At 36.9% G+C, this 23,420-nt stretch overlaps 1 protein-coding gene across 1 annotated transcript in view; it reads right to left on the reverse strand.

The window, feature by feature from the left end:
- Positions 1-1,846: 1,846 nt before the first annotated feature.
- The window catches only part of TSEN2 (tRNA splicing endonuclease subunit 2), a 79,388-nt gene continuing 57,814 nt past the window's right edge, over positions 1,847-23,420 (reverse strand). Inside the window, exons 9-12 of the mRNA XM_053689019.1 lie at positions 7,647-7,683; positions 4,666-4,777; positions 2,943-3,032; positions 1,847-2,053 (exon numbers count right to left, since the gene is read on the reverse strand). Of these exons, the coding sequence (XP_053544994.1) occupies positions 1,994-2,053; positions 2,943-3,032; positions 4,666-4,777; positions 7,647-7,683 (299 nt within the window). The 3' untranslated portion in view covers positions 1,847-1,993. The remainder of the gene's footprint in view (positions 2,054-2,942; positions 3,033-4,665; positions 4,778-7,646; positions 7,684-23,420) is intronic.

The following is a 23,420-nucleotide window of genomic DNA, read 5'->3' on the forward strand; positions in this document are numbered from 1 at the left end:
TGTACCCATGGGCAGCTCTGCGGAATCTGTTGTCACTTTATAAAGAATAATAATATGTATACAAACATATATATATATACAAAGCAAACAGCAGTCCCTTTTTCATCCAGATTATTAATCCATGTATAATATTAAAAGGACAAGCAAAGTTCAAACAGCTCTTGGCTTAGTGTAAATGGAATTTATAGATGCAGAAGAACAAGATGTAAGGCATGTGAATATTTAGTGGTAGGGAATGAGTTCTATTCTTGTAGCACAGGACAGGGCTGTATAAATTCTTCTACTACGTATGTGATCTATTTAATAGAGTGCATTGAACATCATTTACAATATGTAGGCATGACCAGTAGAGATGTAGGAACATGAATATGAGAACACCTAGGTTACATAACGAATAATAAGCAATGTTCAGCACCGTCCAGACATTTTTTGGACAATCATAACAAAAATGTAGATACTTTTAAATGGTGAGCTATAGAAATCCTAAAAGAGGGGTAATTTTGGATCTTTAAACTGGATACACAGATACCAAATAGATTTAATTCTGAATTTGATAGTAACTATTGGCAATAAACAGTTAATATAAATTAATGTATTAACTTAGAGAAAAAAAAAAGACATTTTTTGTTCCCTAGTTTATCCCTCCCTTTAAACTTGTAATAACATTTTAGTCTTACGTGTTCCTGACTCCCTATGGTTATTTGACCATAAGATTCTGTTTACCACTATTTTTATTGTTATAGATAGGAAGGAAATATTTTTGATTTGAGAAAGGTACCCCTGTGACTAATCTTTGGCTACTGTATATCATGTTATAATATGAATATTTGTTGCTGCATGTCACAGTATATATTACACATTGGGTATTTATTATCCCTTTGATGTGGATTAGCATACTTCGTACAGATACAAGTTTTATTTACTTACCTATGTCTCTTTAACAGCTTTAAGTAATATTTTGTAGTATGTATGGGGGGGCATTCTCTTAAATGTTCTATTGACCAATAGTAGAGCATAAGTTGGTTTGTAAATCAAGTTGAATATTGTGTTGTGAGGTCTATGATTACGGCACCTGTCGAAACGCCTAAAACCAATCGACTTCCCCTGTTCCGTGTGCTTTTGTTTTAATGGCATATAAATAAAAGGACTGTTTTTATTATTCATGGAAGCTTATACATATACATATTTAGACATGTATATATATGTATCTCTATGTTAAAGACCTTTTCCTGTCTTTTTTTCTAACACCTCAGACCTCATATCTTTGAGCCTTTATAACTTTTTTATTAGATGGTGTTATTGTGAGTTTAACTGTACTTTGTAATGTATTTTGTATGTGTTTTGTGCAAGTTATCTAGAGCTCTGAAGTTGTGGTAATCATTCTAGCGTAAATCGTAATTGCGCTTAAGCTATTACGTTTACTGTCAACTTGTAATACCAGTGGTAAGACCTACGAGCACAACCTCCCGCGAAAAACCCATTATCGTTCACGCAGAAACGTTTGCGCTCCAATCATAATCTCGCCCTAAATGTGTTACATGTGTTTTTCTCTATAAGCCAATTTCTTTATTATTTTTTTGGTCTAATATTTACAAAGATTTGCTGCATGTGCATTCAGTAAAACCAGATTTTAAAATTCATTTCAGAAAACCATTTTTTTTATTTGACAGCATTTTTTCACTTTCTGGGGTATGCAGGATTGTCTCCTATTTTTTAACCTAATACAATTTATATGTCGCAGATTTTTCACCAAGTAAAAATCTTAAATAAATAAAAAAAAAAAAAACAACTAAACACCATGCAATGTTTTTTTATTACTTATTTTATTAACAACCTGTATCATACATCTTATAGTGCAGAAACCAAAAAAGCCGCTGCACTCAACAGTTGAAAAATAAAAGTCCTTTGTTCAAAAATGCTTTAAAAACATGTGACTACTTGTACACGGACATCTTATGCGTTTCGCTTCTACGACTGGCGCTTATTCATCATCTTATAGTTCATCCTGTTCCATTCTTTCTCGGGAAGAAACCCAGCGGCTCGCAATCAACTCCTGAAATAAAAAATCCACTATAAGGAAAGCAAGAAACACTGCATTTGTATTTGCTTGTAATTCCTGATGCTTACTTACTTTGTTAACTTAAAGGAATAGAACTGTCAGCATTAAATTGTGCATGGGTGCATTTAAATAAATTCATTTTTGCAATATGCTCAAATGAGCAAAAAAGCTTCTAGTAGAAATGATCACTGTTTTTAAGTGTCATACTCAGATATGCTGTGAGTGCCCTGTGCACCAGCATTTAAAAATCAAACCTCAGAGTCAGCAGTGGCTTGTATGACACAGATTATATCTTTACTGACCCCCAATACACACCACCCTCAGGCATAGTGTTTTAATCCTGATCATCTAGTCAGTCACACGTAGCATATGTGAATATGCTGCTAAAACAGTAATAACCTTTACTAGAAGCATTTTTGCTAATGAAAGCATATTGCAAACATAAGAGAATGTCATTTTAACACTAGCAATGCTTTAATGCTATCAAACAGATGCTAATAGTTCTGCTTGGGGCCTGCAGAGCACTCCTGGTCCCACATGGAAACTGCTGCTGATTCAATCAATAACACTAGTAGCACAGCTGGGTACCTCTACTTATTGGATCAGAGGCAGTTTCCACTTTGGGACTAGCAGTGCTCTGCGGGTCTTGAGCAGGACTTTAACTATGTGATTAATCCCTTTGTGGGGGTTAAACACATAGAATTAGCACTTTGCAAGGGTTAAAATGACATGTACTAACGGATTAGAGCATGTCATTTTAACACTCTAATGGCCCTTTAAGGTGCTTCTAGCAAACACAGTTTTGCTTCCATCCTCAGGACTCAGGGAAATAAACTGTAGTTGTAAATAAATAACCTGGCGTAAAGAACACTCTTTAACTTGCCTGAACTTTGATTTCTTTGACACACTCTGGGGACGTCATATCCTTTTCTGTGAAGTTGGGAGGTTTGATTAGATAACAAAACAGAAGCTCCTATTGAGAGTGCACATAAAGAAAAATATTAAAGGGACAGTCTACCATAGAATTGTTATTGTTTTAAAAGATAAATAATCCCTTTATTACTCATTCCCCAGTTTTGCATAACCAACACAGTTATATTAATGTACTTTTTACCTCTGTGATTACCTTGTATCTAGAAACCTTCTTCCAGCCCCCTGATCACATGACTGTGACTGTTTATTATCTATTGTCTTAAAGTTAGCATTGTATTGTGCTAGATCTTAAATAACTTTCTGTGCCTGAACACAGTGTTATCTATATGGCCCACGTGTACTTTCTGTCTCTTTGTGTTGAAAAGAGATTTAAAAAGCATGTGATAAGAGGCAGCCCTCAAAGGCTTAGAAATTAGCATATGAGCCTACCTATGTTTAGTTTAAACTAAGAATACCAAGAGAAAAAAGCAAATTTGATGATAAAAGTAAATTGGAAAGTTGATTAAAATTAAAAGTTCTATCTGAATAATGAAAGTTTAATTTATACTAGACTGTCCCTTTAACTAACACAAATAGGAAATTCAGTTAAAGGGATATGAAACCCCCAAAAAAATATTTTGGGGTTCAGACAGAGCATACATACATTTTAAAAGTTTCCAATTTACTTCTATGATCAAATTTGTTTTGTTCCCATAATATTCTGTGTTGAAGAGATACCTAGGTAGTCAACTGGAGCACTATACAGGTAGCCCTCAGTTTACATCAGGGTTAGGTTCCAGAAGGAATGGTTGTAAATTGAAACCGTTGTAAATTGAAACCCAGTTTATAATGTAAGTCAATGGGAAGTGAGGGAGTTAGGTTCCAGGCCCCTATCAAAATTGTCATAAGTAATACCTAATACATTATTTTTAAAGCTTTGAAATAAAGACTTTAAATGCTAAACAGCATTATAAACCTAATAAAATAATTACACAACACAGAATATATAATTAAACTAAGTTAAATGAACAAAACATTTGCTAAAACAGCATTATAAACCTAATAAAATAATCACACAACACACACTTCACTTGCATTTTTCTGCAAACAGTTCTTTCTATGCATTCCAATCTGGACTGATTTATAGACAGGAAGATCTTGTTCCTTTGCAAGCTGCTCAATAGCTCAGGTCTGGTTTAACTGATTAATTTCAGCTTGCTTGGCTTGCATATCTTTGCTGCAACACAAGCGGACAGCTCCACCTACTGGTTATTTTAATCAATGCACTGCTTCTCAATGCTTTTCAACAGCAGTCACATGACTAAAAAAAACCAGGTTGTTATTCTGAAACGGTGTAAATTGAACCGTAGTAAACCGAGGGCCATCTGTATAAGAGGAAGTAGTGCTGCCATCTAGCGATCTTGTAATTGGATAGCATTCTTGCAAAACTGCTGCCATATAGTTCTCTAGAATTGGACCGGTTCCTGAAATTACGCCCCTGCTTTTCAACAAAAGATACCAAGAGAACAAAGAAAAAGTGATAATAGAAGTAAATTAGAAAGTTGTTTAAAATGACATGCTCTGTCTGAGTCATGAAAGAAACATTTTGGGTTTCATATCCCATTAAAAATATGGTATCATAAATGTTATAATTTGCAAATACTGTTGTACTTTACAAAACAGCATTTATTTACCTTGGAAACATTAACCGTGGTTCTGTTAAGTCCAGCCAAAGACTTCCAAGTTAGAGGTCGGAGTGGAAAACCTTCAAACTTATCATTCACCAATTCAACAATTACAGAGTAGCTGAAAGAATTATTATATCAAATATTAATCTAACATTATTAAACCACTATAGCCCACTCACACTGCAATGAGTTTAAAAGGACCATCATAGCTAAAAAATTATTACATGATCCAATCCGCTAGAGCTTGACATTTTAAGACTACCGACCCTGCATGTGTGTTTAACCCCAGAGCACTGCTGGTCCCTAGCAGAAAACAATTCAGAGGTGTAACTAGCGCTGCTGATTGGATCAACAACATTTTCCACTTGAGAACAGCAGTGCTTTGTAAGTCCCGAACAATATTTCTGTGTGTTCAAAGGGACAGTAAACATTGTGCAATGTTTCATAATTCGGCACTATGCACAACCAATCAGCTGTGACTCCCAAGTAATACTTCGAGTTTAACCCCTTTGTGGGGGTTAAACACATAGCATTGCAGGATTGCTAGTGATAAAATTACATGTTTTAAAGGAACATTAAACACTAATTATATTTAATAAGCATAGTATTTGGGTTATCCCCTGCCTCCCTCTCGTCATGTTCTTTTTAAATAAATATATATATATATATATTTATGTATCTATATGAATATATACAGATATATATAGAAATATATATTTTGAAATACAAAGAACATTTTTTAGCTTGTGAAAAACATTGGAATGTAAAATATTTACACTAGAAAACATGATACAATATTAAAGGTATTTTAATCATTTTTTTAAGTTTTAAAGGTATTTGAGTGGAAAGGGCTCCAAAGTGTGTGTATGTATGTATATACTGTGTGTATATATATATATATATATATATATATATATATATATATATATATATATATATATATATATATATATATATATATATATATATATATATATATATATATATATATATATATATATATATAGGTAACAAAAAACATGCACTCACTGGACTTTTTAAACACACTTTTTTACTGTGAAAAGATAGTGACGTATCGGGGGACAAAATATCCCCTTCCTCAGACTTTGTCCCCCGAAACGTCACTATCTTTTCACAGTAAAAAAGTGTGTTTAAAAAGTCCAGTGAGTGCATGTTTTTTGTTACCATTATCTATTCATTACTAGCACCCTGGCAGCTGAGTTGTTAAGTGAGAGTGCTCTCCTGTGATTATATATATATATATATATATATATATATATATATATGTGTGTGTGTGTGTGTGTGTGTGTTTACACACATAAAACACATAAACACACAAATATAAGTATATAGATATACACACACACACATATATACAAAACACACACAATAAAGCGTTTTGCATTCAAATAACTTGCTATATACCATATACCTTTTAACCCTTATATTATTATTTATACAATAGTTTTTATCAGATAGTGTATATAGATGAGTGTAACACTTTATTTTGCTGTATTTATTTTGTGTTTAATGCACATATTTTTTTTTAACTCTTAGAGTTTAGGCCAAACGCAAACCTGACCTGCGCTAATTTAGTTTTACTTTCAACTTGTAATAAGCGACATTGCTTATTGTGACTTGCGCTAACAATAGTGTGCCACTTGTAATCTAGCCCATATTATTGATCTCAAACATACAGGAGAGTTACGTATGTAGTCACAGCTCAAAATAAAAGCTGTGATAAAGAATGACAAGGCAGCACTCAAATTGCATAAATAACAAGTGGTTTATTTGCTAAACCTTCACATGTCAAAAACATAATTACCCCAAACCCATTGTATAGGTAAAAAAGGAGTGACAAGTATAAACCAGGCCTGGTTGTACCTATTATCTAACACAAAACCGTATAACTATGGTTCTAATAAACAATTGTATGTAACAAATCATGTAAAATATTCCGCTTGCTACAAACAAACATGTGAAAGATAAATATTGCAACAATTATTCCAATAAGACACAGATTACCAAATGTCCATTAGTATCAGAGCACTTAGTGTGAATCACACTCTCTGTATATACAATTGTTACAATGAAGCAGTTCCAGTGTTACTGATTGGGAAAACACCTTGAATTACTGAGCAAGCAGCCTCACCACATTCGCGGTACAAAGTTCCAGTGTAACATCCAAAACCAGCTTATATAGTTACCACTTGATCCACTTTAAAACTCTGCATATACCACATGCTGTATCTCTGGTAAATCTCCAAACAAAGCGGTTTGTGTAAAGGCTCCTATGCGGTTAATGCCTCCTTGTATTCACAGGACCGGAACTTCAATTCAAGACTGCTGTATGCTTGTCAGTTGTTAGAGCCACATCAGAGTAACTCGGTACGCTTAGAACCAGCTTAGAACCAGCTGCCAGGAAATTAGCACTCCACTTCAAACAATTGCCGCTTCACAAACGTCAGGCATGACGCGTTTTGCCCCTCCCCTTTAGTGGGCTGACTTTAGGGCTTCATCGGATAAACCACTTGTTATTTATGCAATTTGAGTGCTGCCTTGTAATTCTTTATCACAGCTTTTATTTTGAGCTGTGACTTCTCTTATATATTATTTTAATAATCATATGACTGCTAGCACCTTATTTGTATGTGTTTGTAACCAAGATAGAGTGCACACAATTAACTCATTTGTAGAGTTACGTATGTAGATGCACAAACAAATTGTAGATCGTTCTGAGTGAAGCATTAAGTTTCAATCTAACATATTTGCATGTAAAAATACACACCATATAATAAATTTCCTTTGCTTTTTTTACCCAAATTATGTAACAGCATTTATTTTCTCCTTCAATTTACAGGCATTTACACATGTATTGTTTTAGTTACACCACATATTTTTCTAATGCAATTTTTTAAAGTATATATATATATATATATTAAAGTTGCATACTTGTGTGTGAACGTAAAATCACATATTTTACAAACCTTGCATGGTAAAAAGGAGGGCCTTTACGGTACAACACTAAAAGAGATGACATAAAGTACAGTTAATTTCATGTGTGACTTTTGTCTTTACAATTAAAAAGATTGAGAATTCTCTGAACTATGAAACAGGAACAGCTAGAAATGAAAGGGACATGGAACCCATGATTCAGAAAGATAATGCAGTAACAAAACAACAGTTTTAAATGCTTTTAAAACATCCATGCAGATCTTTTACAATTAAGTGAATAATTTCCAATGCACAAATGAAAAATCTGGCTTTAATGTCCCTTTAAGACAGTCAGATAATTCAGTAAAGCAACTAAAACTTTTGCGATATGATCATCATAAATTTGGCTGTAAACTGTTCTTCGTCAAAAACAACGCATCATTTTAATTTATTTATTTTTAATTAAAAAAACTTCTTCCAAAAGTGTACCATGGCAGAGGTAACCTTAAAAAATGATCACCAAAACATGTGTTTTTTCCCTGTGGTAATGTCATATATACATAAACCTTCAGCAGATTTGTCTGAAGCAATAAAAATTAAACTGTTAACCTTAGCTTTCATCACTTTGCACAAATCTGCTTATTAAAGGGACAGTCAAGTCCCAAAAAAACTTTCATGATTCAAATAGGGCATGTAATTAAAAAAAAAACTTTCCTATTTACTTTTATCACTAATTTTGCTTTGTACTCTTGGTATTCTTAGTTGAAAGCTAAACCTAGGAAGTTCATGTGCTAATTTCTTAGACCTTGAAGGCCGCCTCTAATCTAAATGCATTTTGATAATTTTTCGCCACTAGAGGGCATTAGTTCATGTGTTTCATATAGATAACTTTGAGCTCAAGCACGTAAATGTACCATGGAGTCAGCTCTGATTGGCTAAAATGCAAGTCTGTCAAAATAACTGAAATAAGGGGGCAGTCTGCTGAGGCTTAGATACAAGGTAATTACAGAGGTAAAACATGTATAATTATAACTGTGTTGGTTATGTAAAACTGGGGAAATGGTAATTAAGGGATTATTTATCTTTTAAAACAACAAACATTCTGGTGTTGACTGTCCCTTTAAAAAGAGTATTTGGGAGATATATATTGATAACTTTTTTTTGGATATAAACAGAAACTAGTCTATTCGCTGTATCTATATTCTAAAACGAGAAAAAGCGCAAAAACAAACTCAAATGCCGTAGTCATAGATCACATAAAACACGCACTGTAGAAATGCACTTACAATGTTTTATTTAATATAAGCAATTAAAAGCTGATAAAAGAATTCATTTTTCAAACGCTGTATACTCAAATGTCAAATCCAATTATCCGGTCTCCTCATCCATCTTATCGGCAAAACTTGTATCCAACGTTCCTTGTTGGTAACATCAAGCAGTTCTCTGTTAGAGATGGAAACCCCGCCTCTGGGACTACGGGTACTCAGATGGTTCAAAAAGGCCTATTACCTCTACGCGTTTCTTCCGTTAACATGCAGACTTTTTCAAGAGGGTGAAAATTGTAGTCAGCTACTGGGAATCCTCCCTTCCATATAAACACCCAGGGTCAATTCTATTGGTTAAAATTGAATGTCTTTCAGCCGCATCATATAGGCATTCTTTGAAGGAGCAAGTTACATTCCTAATATATTTTAACTACATTTTTATCCACATTTTGTTAAAAAAATTCTAAAATTAGACAACCTTTATAATTTCATCTTTACAACAAAACAAGCAAGTAATATAACGTCCAATCAAAACTTAATAGGACATTTCATTATTTAAACCATGTTTGGTAGGTTTAGACTGTCTAGCTGGTGGGGAATCTAGCACACCTGAAGTAAACTTTATCCCAAAGATTAAAGAGTTATAGTTAGTTGTAGTAGGTGGCGCAAAACAAGTTGCTATTCCGAATGTGTCTTACTGTAAATATGTGTGATAATATGTGGGCTCAATATATGTTAATGTTTTGATGAGTCCTAATTTTATATTCTCTTTTGGAAAAAATGGATGTCGAAACTATTTAAGAAATAAATATGATTCTTTATTTGATTATGGTAAATTTACCCAATAGTAGTGATGCTAAAAGTACAGTTAAACAAAAATTATTACAATTCCTTCAAAGTTTAAAAAATGACACCGGTGTCTCTATGTATAAAAATGTATATAATATATAAAAATTAAATTAAAATAATAATGTTGAAATCTTATAATTTATACAGTTTTGGGTTTATCACAAGTTGTAATTTCTAACAGAATGTTTGTAGATACAATTTTATAGTGGATAAAACAATAGTTGCTGTATAGTTCATATAGGATACTTTGTTTCAAGTTCAGCTATGCAATTGAGATCTTATCTTAGGCAACTATATATCAAATGTAGAGGTATGTTGGTGCGATTTTTATCACACTATAATATAAGTATACAAATTAGTACCTTGAAGTGTATCTGTTTGATATCGCTTTTGTTAGATAATTGCGGTTAAATAAACGCCGCTATGCCAGTGTTTTGATTAAGTTTCAAGATCAAGCTGGTGGCAGTTCTATATGAGCTGCTGGCGGTTAAATAAATGCCGCTTTGGTTTCCTCTTATTAGGTGGGCTTATCTGTTTGCTGCGAGAAAATTCACTTTTATATAAGTGTTTGGGTAGTTGTCGTGGCCGCTCAGTTACCTTATCCTTTGTCGGTCAGTGACCGATCGCGCTCTTAAGGGTTTCTTGGTGGGATCTTCGTTGCGGTTAAGTGCTAACCGTTTGCTGATGTTTTTTAAGTATCTCCGGTTTTTCTATTCTGTGGCTTGTCTGTCGGTCAGTGACCGATCACAATGGCATGGTTGTTGGATAACCTCCTGATGTGGAATTTTTGCGTGCCTTTCCGGTCTGTTGTTCCCAGGTTTCTTAGATGTCGGTCAGTGACCGATCTAAGAAACCTGGGAACAACAGACCGGAAAGGCACGCAAAAATTCCACATCAGGAGGTTATCCAACAACCATACCATCGTGATCGGTCACTGACCGACAGACAAGCCACAGAATAGAAAAACCGGAGATACTTAAAAAACATCAGCAAACTGTTAGCACTTAACCGCAACGAAGATCCCACCAAGAAACCCTTAAGAGCGCGATCGGTCACTGACCGACAAAGGATAAGGTAACTGAGCGGCCACGACAACTACCCAAACACTTATATAAAAGTGAATTTTCTCGCAGCAAACAGATAAGCCCACCTAATAAGAGGAAACCAAAGCGGCATTTATTTAACCGCCAGCAGCTCATATAGAACTGCCACCAGCTTGATCTTGAAACTTAATCAAAACACTGGCATAGCGGCGTTTATTTAACCGCAATTATCTAACAAAAGCGATATCAAACAGATACACTTCAAGGTACTAATTTGTATACTTATATTATAGTGTGATAAAAATCGCACCAACATACCTCTACATTTGATATATAGTTGCCTAAGATAAGATCTCAATTGCATAGCTGAACTTGAAACAAAGTATCCTATATGAACTATACAGCAACTATTGTTTTATCCACTATAAAATTGTATCTACAAACATTCTGTTAGAAATTACAACTTGTGATAAACCCAAAACTGTATAAATTATAAGATTTCAACATTATTATTTTAATTTAATTTAATTTTTATATATTATATACATTTTTATACATAGAGACACCGGTGTCATTTTTTAAACTTTGAAGGAATTGTAATAATTTTTGTTTAACTGTACTTTTAGCATCACTACTATTGGGTAAATTTACCATAATCAAATAAAGAATCATATTTATTTCTTAAATAGTTTCGACATCCATTTTTTCCAAAAGAGAATATAAAATTAGGACTCATCAAAACATTAACATATATTGAGCCCACATATTATCACACATATTTACAGTAAGACACATTGGGAATAGCAACTTGTTTTGCGCCACCTACTACAACTAATTATTTAAACCATATTTGATAAATAAATTGTTTAAAAGGTTTATCCAAAACCTTAAAGGGACATTCTACACCAGAATTGTTATTGTTTAAAAAGATAGATAATCCCTTTATTACCCATTCCCTAGTTTTGCATAACCAACACAGTTATATAAATACACTATTTATCTCTGTGATTACCTTGTATCTAAGCCTCTGCAAACTGCCCCCTTATTTTAGTTCTTTTGGCAGACATCCATTTTAGCCAATCAGAGCTTGCTCAGCTGAACTCCACATGCGTGAGCACAGTGTTATCTATATGACAAATAATTAACTAACACCCTCTAGTGGTGAAAAACTGTCAAAATACCCTGACAGAAGAGGCGGCCTTCAAGGGCTTAGAAATTAGCATATGAACCTCCTAGGTTTAGCTTTCAACTAAGAATACCAAGAGAACAAAGCAAAATTGGTGATAAAAGTAAATTGGAAAATTGTTTAAAAATTACATGCCCTATCTGAATCATTAAAGTTTATTTTGGACTAGACTGTCCCTTTAAAATGTACTATATTGGGGGGGCGGAGCTAGCCTAGCAAAGGAAGCAGACGTGCTGTGTCTGAGCTCTCACTAAAGTTGGTCCTTTTTACACAATAAAAGTGCTTTATTGCACATATTTGGAACAACTATCGACATTTTTGAACGAGGGGAGACCTGAGGAACCGGGCGGATAAGAGACTTCTGCCTCAGCAAACAAATAATAAGAACTACCTTAACGGATCCTCCAGCTGTCTACATATTGCTCCGGAGACCGGAGATTCTTCACTCCTTCCTACCTGCGCTACAAATCGACAGAGCGGACAATCGAGAAAACCCCGGTGAGTTCCAGAAACACTGAGGGGCTCACCTGGGAGAAGTGAAGCTGGAAGGCGGTAAAAAGTTGCGAAATAGCGCGATTGCCCGGAGCCATCACAAACAGAAACCGGAAGAGAAGGTGGGGGTGAGTTCTGTGGCGGACGCCTAACTGGAAAAGCTGTGGGCTGGCGTGAGGTGGGAGGAGAAGCGGAACACAGGGGCTCACATTTGAAAGCATAGTGCAAGCTAGCTGCGGATATAAGTGTGCACATTGAGCTGCCTTAATGCTTCTTGCCTCTAACACACCTACTTTGACGGCTCTGAAGTATTAGAGAATAGCTAGAAGGCAAAATAACCACACCGCTGCTGGATAGCTAAAATAAGTGAAAAGCGGAGGAACAACCACCTGATAGCCAACCCCCACAGTTACACTAAACACACAAGTTTAATATTAAAAAGGAAAAGGGTTAAATTTATGCTATACCCCGTTCACTGTTCCTTCTATATAATACAGTGCAGGCATCTTAAGAACTTTTCCATATGGCTGCATTACAACACTGACCCCTGCTGGATTTATTAAGATCTCACAGCAGTACTTTATCAGCAGAACACATCTAAGTGACAGTTTTAAAGGGAAGACTGCTTTTTTTCTTCTCATCTTTCTTTCTTTTTGCTTGATTCTCTCTCATCACCCTCTCCCCCCCCCCCCTTTCCTGTCAGACTGAAGTGCTGATAGGTCATACCCCACATACCTTTTGCCGTGATCATCCTGTGAGGATAAGTCCCCTGGGGAGAGGGGAGATACCAACATATCTCTTTATAATATCAATATATCAACTACATCTGAGATTATACACTCTGGAGAGAGGGGAGTCAGTGAACCACCCTACATTAAAAACTGCTTCTGGAAAGTTATTTTAGTATAACCACCGGGGATATAAGAGCCACAAAGTTACCTGCATCATACCCATAGTGGCTTATATCTGCTGATAGTAGACTGACAGTCATATCGGAGAGGATAATGTGAATGACAACCTGATTACTGTGGGGGGACCTGAAAATTCTACTCCATAATGCTTGCAACATCGATATAAATCATAACATGTACTGAGAGGGAAAACAAAACCTCTTGTATGCCTAAATGAACTATCTGCCTGACTAACCAATATAAAGCCAACTCTGCAGGGTCATTTCTTTTGAACAAGGTCACTGTTTATGCAACTGGCTGCCCAATCTGAACGAACAACTCCAATCAACAGCGGTCTAGACCCTCCCCTTGCACCATGACCTCTAGAAGACCCACTAAGGGTGATAAAACAATAAAATCTACATCTGTGTCCACATTCTTTAAGAGTTCTCAAAGTAATAAACAGATGCAGAAATGGAAGAAGAATCTGACATCGATTCTCAATTAGCACCACAAGACAAAAGCCCACTAACGAAAGCTGATCTCAGAAATTTGGTTTCCAAGAAAGATATTACAGATAATTTTGAAAAATTATGGGAGAAAATTGATTCTATACACACATCTGTCACCAATAGCCTTTCTGACTTTAAATCCGACTTGATGGAGATGGGTAACAGGATTGAGACACTAGAAGATCAAAAGGATGCCATGGTAGATCAGATGGATGAAATGTCCCAATCAGTGTCCTCTCAACTAGAACTGATGGAAGATTTCCAGGATAAATTTGAAGATCTGGAAAACAGGAGCAGAAGGAAAAGTATACGCCTCAAAGGGGTTCCAGAAGAAGTGAGCCCTACAGAACTCCCAGCTTATCTCACTCAACTCTTCATGCAGATTACAAACTCCCCAGCTGATTATATCTTCCATATTGAGAGAGCACATAGGGCATTAAAAGCCAAACCCAAAATAGGTCTTCCCCCAAGAGACATTATTATCAAACTAACCTTCTTCCCAGATAGAGAGAAAATTCTGCAAGCGGCCAGGAAACATCCCACATATAAACATCAAGGCAACGTGATACAATTTTACCAGGATCTCAGTGTCAGGACATTACAAAGGAGGAGTGCCCTTCGTCCTCTCACTACTCTTCTCCGGAAACACCAGATTTTATACAGATGGGGATTTCCATTTGCTTTACACATTACAAAAGACTCTAAAACAATTTCACTTAAAGATCCAGAAGACATACCTGAAATTTGCAAGATTTTGGCTTTGGAGACACCTATTACCCCAACCACAGAACTGAACCCAGAGAAGAATAAAAACCCAAGCAGACCACCAGATCCATCTAAATGGCAGAATATCAACTATAAAAAACAAAAAACTAAAGAAACAAGAGGGAAAACATCATAGATGACAGTGTCTCCATCTTGAAGACTTTTCTTTTTTTTTTAGAGTCTGAGAGGTGGGAAGGCTGACAAAAGAAACACTAAACGAAGATAAATCTGGACATCCATTACAATATCTGGAATCACTGTTTTAGGTTTCCTTCCCCGAGAGGCGTGGTCCTCTCCACTGACATTCCTTCTCAGAGACTCTCACTAATCTATTAATATGGATGTAATAAGATATTGCGGGGCCTTTAGTTTCCCCCAGAGTATAATAATATAAGTTAATTTATTTTATAACTTGTTCCTATGTTATTTCAAAGTTCAACCATTAAGGGTCCTACTGTTGGAGACCCGGAAAAATTGCTTTTTATGTTATTAACACTGTTTTTTTCTTCTAGCTCCCTCCCCATCCCCAGTGACGACACAGAAAAGTTCACCATATACATTTCCAAGTACCTGCACTCTATACCGTTAGATTTCCAGACCAGAGATCCACAGGTAACAAACTTTCTTTTGCACCAGTCCACAATAGACACAATAACATGATCCCTAGGATAAAGATATTGTCCCATAATGTAAGGGGACTAAATACTGACGTAAAACGACGCATGGCAGTGACACAATACACCTCCCTACATGCCAATATATTATTTCTCCAAGAGACCCACCTACTTAACGATAGAATTCCAAAGTATTGGGCAAAACATTTTAATTCCCATTTTCACTCCACAACAACAACTAAAAAAAGAGGCACATCTATCCTTATCCACTCCTCACTTAATTTCATAAAAGAAGAGGTAATTGCAGATACTGAAGGGAGGTATATAATAGTTAAAGGGAGAATATTAGACACTGAAATTACTCTATGCAATGTTTATACACCGAATGAAAATCAACATAACTTCTTTCAACATATATCATATCTACTCACACAATGGTCCCATACTAAAATATTTATGGCAGGAGACTTTAATATCACAATGCTAAATATCGAACCCACGGCCAAAAGACCCTTAACCAACAAACAAACCAGACATAACCGTATTGTTAAAGCAATACAAGACACATTACTACCTCACTCCCTGGTAGATACATGGGCCACACTTTATGGCCTGACTAATGACACTATGTTTTACTCAGCGCCACATAAATCCTACATCAGATTGGATTACATATATGTAAGCCAAATACTACAACCTCTGTTACACGGTTCACAGATCCATGCTTGTGTGTGGTCTGATCACTCGATCATTACTTTACAGCTAGAGGGACTTTGTGACCCACACAGAAGTAAGACATGGACCTTTGATTGGTCGTGTATCAGAAACCCCCAGACACATGACAATATACTTAGACTTCTCACTGAATACTGGAGTATTAATACTGACACAGTGGCTAATCCAGGGATCACGTGGGCGGCCCACAAAGCAGTATTAAGGGGGATACTTATTAAGGAGAAAGCAATACAAACTAGAAAGTACAGACAACAGTTAAAACAACTTCACACAGAAATCGAAGAATTAGAAAAGAAACATAGACTTATTGGAACAACGGCCATTCAGAAAACTTTCCAATCCAAAAGAACTGCCCTAGCCGCTCTTCTACAATCTCGTGCCATTAGAGCCAGTCAAAGTTATCAGGCACAATACTTTTTATTCGCAAATAAAACAGACAGATACATGGCGCATAAAATCCAAGAAAGATGTAAAGCCTCAGTTATTTCCTCAATAGAGACATCTAGTGACTCAGTGACCTCACACCCCCAAGAAATAGTAGACACCTTCGCAACTTACTATGGGGAACTATATGATGGCAAAAAGATCTCACATGATAAAGAGACAGAGGAACTAACCTCAACCTTTTTCAGTCAAGATCTATTGCAGACTCTTTCTGAGGAACAGAGAGAAACCCTTAATGCCCCCATATCCTCTATGGAGGTGCTTGGGGCTATCAGAGACCTCAAACCAGGGAAGGCGGCGGGACCGGACGGATTCCCCGGCGAATACTATAAGCTATTTAAAGGCATACTAATCCCACATCTAGTTAAAATATGTAACTATATTATGGAGGGAGGGGTTATCCCACCCGAGCTCCTGACTGCAAAGATAGTAGTAATTCCTAAACCTGGGAAGGATCACAAAAAATGCCAAAACTACCGCCCAATATCCCTAATTAATCAGGACCTTAAAATTTTTACTAAAATATTAGCGAACCGGCTCAAACATATCATACCCCACCTGGTACACCCGGATCAGGTGGGTTTTATCAAAGGTCGAGAAGCCCCGGACAATATACGCAAAGTAACTAACCTGGTACAGGCCCTGACAGAATCAAAAACGCCTTCTCTGCTCCTATCATTGGATGCGGAGAAGGCGTTTGATCGCATTGACTGGGGATATATGTTTTCGGTGTTACATAAGATGGGGTTTGAGGGAGCCATTATGAAAGCATTGAGGGCCATCTATTCCACACCGGGAGCTCAGGTCTCATCAGCGGGATATAAATCTCAGCACTTCCCAATTCGTAATGGAACCAGACAGGGGTGCCCTCTGTCTCCATTGCTTTTTGCTCTTTGCATAGAGCCCTTAGCTGCTAAAATTCGTTCACAGACAGATATAACAGGACTTAAGACAAATAAGATGGAATATAAAATGGCCTTATTTGCGGACGACATACTTTTGACTTTGACGAACCCCCTAATCTCATTGCCTATTCTCCACCAAACACTAGACACATTCTCATCTATTTCGGGATTTAAGATAAATGCAGAGAAATGTGAGGCTCTTCCCATAGCGATCCCTCGACAGACACAGGAGATACTAGAAACAAATTTTCACTTTAAATGGATGAAGCATACTCTAAAATACCTAGGGATCCACCTTCCCTCCTCCCCGTCCCTACTGTATAAAGTTAACTATCCTCCGCTGTTCAGGCAGATTAGGAAAGACATAGCAAAATGGAAAACTTACAAGTTCTCGTGGCTGGGCAGAGTGGCCTCGGTTAAGATGAACATCTTGCCAAGGATACTATATTTATTTAGAACCCTTCCTGTTAAAATGGTTAAAACAGATTTAGAGACAATTCAAAAAGACATACTAGGTTATATCAGGGGAGACAAAACAAATAGAATAGCGAGGCCAGTTTTATACAGACATAAAAATCTAGGAGGTATTGGGGTCCCTAATCTATTAGAATACTATAATGCTGCCAGATTGGCACAAGATAGCCTCTTATTGAAGAGGAACACAGAGGTCATATGGCCCACTTTAGAAGCGACTTTAGGAGGATGGGACGAGACTGACGATATACTTTGGGATCCGGAGAAAACACAGCCCTCTAGAGAGACAGATAAACCTTATACTACAAATCTCACTATAAACACTTGGAAAAAAGCAAGTAATAAATTTAAGCTTCTACCACAATACTCCCTATACATCCCGATAAGATATATCTTACCTGAAGAACTCAGGGCTCAAATACAGAAATGGGAAAACAAAGGATTGTATAGAGTAGCAGACTTTATGGAAGACGGAGCTATACTATCCTTCATTCAGTTGCAGACAAAACTGAGCCCCCTTAAACTTCATTGGTATTTATATTTACAGATACAATCCGCAATGCACTCATATATAAGGAAAACTAGAGATGGCCACACAACACCATTAGAAGATATGTGTAAAACAAAGGACCGTACCAGACACACTATATCCATTCTCTATATAGCCATGCAGGATTCACAGATCACGACCAAAACCTCTACTATGTTGGCATGGGAGAGGGAACTACATATTAGTAAAGACAACAAAGAATGGGAATCAAAATTTCAAAGGGCAGACAAAGTGTGGACCTAAAGGAAAATATTACTAAGACTATACACCGATGGTACCTGACACCCACTAGAACGGCCCATATGCATGCACAGGGAAACCCACTGTGTTATAGAGGGTGCGGAGAATGAGGAACATATAGACATATGTGGTGGGACTGTGGAGTAATCTCAGGTCTATGGAAAACTCTGTCTTCTTTCCTTAGTCGGATCCTGAGCGAAAAAATAGATCTCACAATTCAACAGGCTTTATTGCACATCCCTATCAATAGATTTAAAAAACACATAAATACATTTATTAGGATATTATGTACAGTCACCCGGACATGTATAGCCAGGTACTGGAAGACAGGTAGCCCCACCTGGACAGAGGTATACAATAAAATTCAGTACACGTATAACATGTACGATTTAACATCCAACACCTTAGACAATAAGGAAGTAGTCCAGGCAATATGGTACTATTGGATAGCGAAATGAAGGGTAGACACTTGAAACTAACGGAAGAGTTAACCTTAGGTGATTATTCTGCACACCGATACCTATATCTATAGCAGTATACATAACAAACACTGAGACAAAATGTATCGTCACCCCCCCCTCCCCGTCCCTTCCCCCTTTGACCCTTGATAACCTATTTTACCTAACCTTACCTCCCCTTAGAGTTGTATTCTTTAATAGTTCAGCAGTATGTGACTTGAGTGGGTTAGCTCAGATCGAATTAAAAGTTTTGGTGGGGTTCAGCGGAGGGCAAGCCTTCTATCAGACACAAGTACTGTACTATCTCTTGCCAAGGATTGCACGACAGTATGAAGAAAAGGTATTTAATCTTTAACTGCTGACCCTCCATAGTTGTGTAAATTTCAGTAGCAATGACTGAGTTATTATAATAATTATTAACTGTATCATTTACTGTTTAGAAATGTTTACGTACAAACCTACACTCTGGATCCCATAATCATTGAGATCGCTGCAGAGGAAGGTATTTCTGTTTCTGTAAATGTTTATTACTTATGAAAAATAAAAAAAAAAATATTCAAACATAAAATGTACTATATTTTATTAAAAAATGCAACGAATAATACAAAGTATGACAAGAAGTAAACACGGTTTAAAACCCTTTTCCCCTCTCAGAAATCCAAACTCTTCTCCGCTATATTGAAAGGGGAAAAACTGATATAATTAAGTCACCCAAAAAGGTAAAGCTAACAAACTAATAATTAAAAAAAATTGAAAATTCATAATTATTAAAAACTAAAAAGCTAAGAAACTAAAACACTAATTCAAATAATAATCTTAATACATATACTTATATATGGAAATAAATTTATGTGAACGTTCCCTGTTTCATTATGTGTACCTACATTATGTGGATGCTATCTCTTCTCTATCTAGATACAGTTATAATCTTCCCTGTCTAAATCCAATTAGTACAACTAAATATGTATGTAGATATATGCATAGCAGACCAATAGATGTGTGTACATATGCATATATTTGTAATCTACATGAAGGCTGCTATATCGACATTTAGACCCCTTGGATGTAAACTTTTAAGCTTTTGGATCCAAAAAGTTTCCTGTTTCTTTAGACTGAGTAATATATTACTTTTGAAATTTGGTATCCAATCAATCACTTGAATTTTCAGGGATCTTGGATCACTCAATACAACACACATAAAGTCCAGTTCTCACTCACAAGCTCTCAGCTAGGATTAAAAAGCAAAACCGGAAGAGTTAGTTACCGCATTTGGCCAAATGGGACAAGCCCAGGTACCACGCCAAGGTCTCTTCCACATACCTGGGCCCCTAATACAGCCACACAACTACAGCCATGCAGTACCGCAAGCCTTTTAGCCTGTAACGCAACGTCAGTACCGCACTCCTAAAAATGAAGGTCTAGATTTAGAGTTTTGTTGTTTTTTTTTCCCAGCGCACCCTTAAGACAACACTGGTATTTAGAGTTGTCTGAATGGCTGCGTTAGCCTCAGAAAAGGGAGCGTTGAGCACAATTTATCTACACTTCAACCCTCAATACCAGCTTTGCCTACGGTAGCGGTAAATTGGAATAACGTGCTCGTGCACGATATCCCCATAGGAAACAATGGGGCTGAGCTGGCTGAAAAAAAACCTAACACCTGCAAAAAAGCAGCGTTCAGCTCCTAACGCAGCCCCATTGTTTCCTATGGGGAAACACTTCCTAAGTCTGCACCTAACACCCTAACATGTATCCCTGAGTCTAAACACCCCTAATCTTACACTTATTAACCCCTAATCTGCCGTCCCCCCATATCGCTGACACCTGCATTATATTATTTACCCCTAATCTACCGCTCAGGACACCGCCGCAACCTACATTATAGCGATGAACCCCTAATCTACTGCCCCTAACATCGCCGACACCTATATTGTATTTATTACCCCCTAATCTGCCCCCCCCCCAACGTCGCCGCCACCTACCTACACTTATTAACCCCTAATCTGCCAACCGGACCTCGCTGCCACTATAATAAATGTATTAACCCCTAAACTGCCGCACTCCCGCCTCGCAAACACTATAATAAATAGTATTAACCCCTAATCTGCCCTCCCTAACATCGCCGCCACCTACCTACAAATATTAACCCCTAATCTGCCGCCCCCAACGTCGCCGCTACTATAATAAAGTTATTAACCCCTAAACCTAAGTCTAACCCTAACCCTAACACCCCCCTAAATTAAATATAATTTAAATTAATCTAAATAAATGTACTATAATTAAATAAATTATTCCTATTTAAAACTAAATACTAACCTATAAAATAAACCCTAATATAGCTACAATATAACTAACAGTTACATTGTGGCTATTTTAGGATTTATATTTATTTTACAGGCAACTTTGTATTTATTTTTACTAGTTACAATAGCTATTAAATAGTTAATAACTATTTAATAACTACCTAGTTAAAATAATTACAAAATTACCTGTAAAATAAATCCTAACCTAAGTTACAATTAAACCGAACACTACCAATAAAATAATTAAATAAATTACCTACAATTAGCTAAACTAAAATACAATTAAATAAACTAATGTATAATACAAAAACAAACACTAAATTACAGAAAATACATTTTTTTACAACAAGTTTAAACTAATTACACCTAATCTAAGCCCCCAAAATAATAAAATGCCCTACCCTATTCTAAATTACAAAGTAATCATCTCTTTTACCAGCCCTTAAAAGGGCTTTTTGAGGGGCATTGCCTCAAAGTAATCAGCTGTAATCAAAAATACAACCCCCCCAACATTAAAACCCACCACCCACATACCCCTACTCTAACCCAACCAAACCCCCCTTAAATAAACCTAACACTAACCCCCTGAAGATCTCCCTACCTTGAGTCGTCTTCACTCAGCCGAGCCGAATTCAGATTGAATTTAAATCCAATTGGCTGATCGAATCAGCCAATCGGATTGACCTCGCATTCTATTGGCTGTTCCGATCTTGGATGACGTCCCTTAAAGGGACCGTCATTCGTCATTTGTCCGTCAGTTGAAGAGGATGGCTCCACATCGGCTGTATGGAAGATGGCTCCGCTCCGGATGAAGACCTCTACCGGATGAAGGACCTCTTCTTGCTCCGCTTGGATGAAGAATTCGGCTCGGCTGGGTGAAGACGACTCAAGGTAGGGAGATCTTCAGGGGGTTAGTGTTAGGTTTATTTAAGGGGGGTTTGGGTGGGTTAGAGTAGGGGTATGTGGGTGGTGGGTTTTAATGTTGTTTAATGTAACCCACCCAAACCCCCCTTAAATAAACCTAACACTAACCCCCTGAAGATCTCCCTACCTTGAGTCGTCTTCACCCAGCCGAGCCGAATTCTTCATCCAAGAGGAGCAAGAAGAGGTCTTCATCCGGAGCGGAGCCATCTTCCATACAGCCGATGTGGAGCCATCCTCTTCAACTGACGGACAGATGACGAATGACGGTTCCTTTAAGGGACGTCATCCAAGATCGGAACAGCCAATAGAATGCGAGGTCAATCCGATTGGCTGATTCGATCAGCCAATCGGATTGAACTTCAATCTGATTGGCTGATTCAATCAGCCAATCAGATTTTTCTTACCTTAATTCCGATTGGCTGATAGAATCCTATCAGCCAATCGGAATTCGAGGGACGCCATCTTGGATGACGTCCCTTAAAGGAACCGTCATTCGTCGTTAGTCCGTCAGTTGAAGAGGATGGCTCCGCGTCGGCTGTATGGAAGATGGCTCCGCTCCGGATGAAGATAGAAGACCCCACTTGGATGAAGACTTCTACCGGATGAAGGACCTCTTCTTGCTCCGCTTGGATGAAGACTTCTACCGGATGAAGGACCTCTTCTTGCTCCGCTTGGATGAAGAATTCGGCTCGGCTGAGTGAAGACGACTCAAGGTAGGGAGATCTTCAGGGGGTTAGTGTTAGGTTTATTTAAGGGAATTTTGGGTGGGTTAGAGTAGGGGTATGTGGGTGGTGGGTTTTAATGTTGGGGGGGTATAGTATTTTTCTTTGCAGGTAAAAGAGCTGATTACTTTGGGGCAATTCCCCGCAAAAAGCACTTTTAAGGGCTGGTAAAAGAGCTGATTACTTTGTAATTTAGAATAGGGTAGGGCATTTTATTATTTTGGGGGGCTTTTTTATTTTATTAGGGGGCTTAGATTAGGTGTAATTAGTTTAAACTTCTTGTAAAAAATTTTATTTTCTGTAATTTGGTGTTTGTTTTTTTTGTATTATAGATTAGTTTATTTAATTGTATTTTAGTTTAGCTAATTGTAGGTAATTTATTTAATTAATTTATTGACAGTGTAGTGTAAGGTGTATTTGTAACTTAGGTTAGGATTTATTTTACAGGTAATTTTGTAA

Source organism: Bombina bombina, chromosome 7 (assembly GCF_027579735.1).
Source record: "Bombina bombina isolate aBomBom1 chromosome 7, aBomBom1.pri, whole genome shotgun sequence".
In the NCBI taxonomy this organism is placed as follows: domain Eukaryota; kingdom Metazoa; phylum Chordata; class Amphibia; order Anura; family Bombinatoridae; genus Bombina; species Bombina bombina.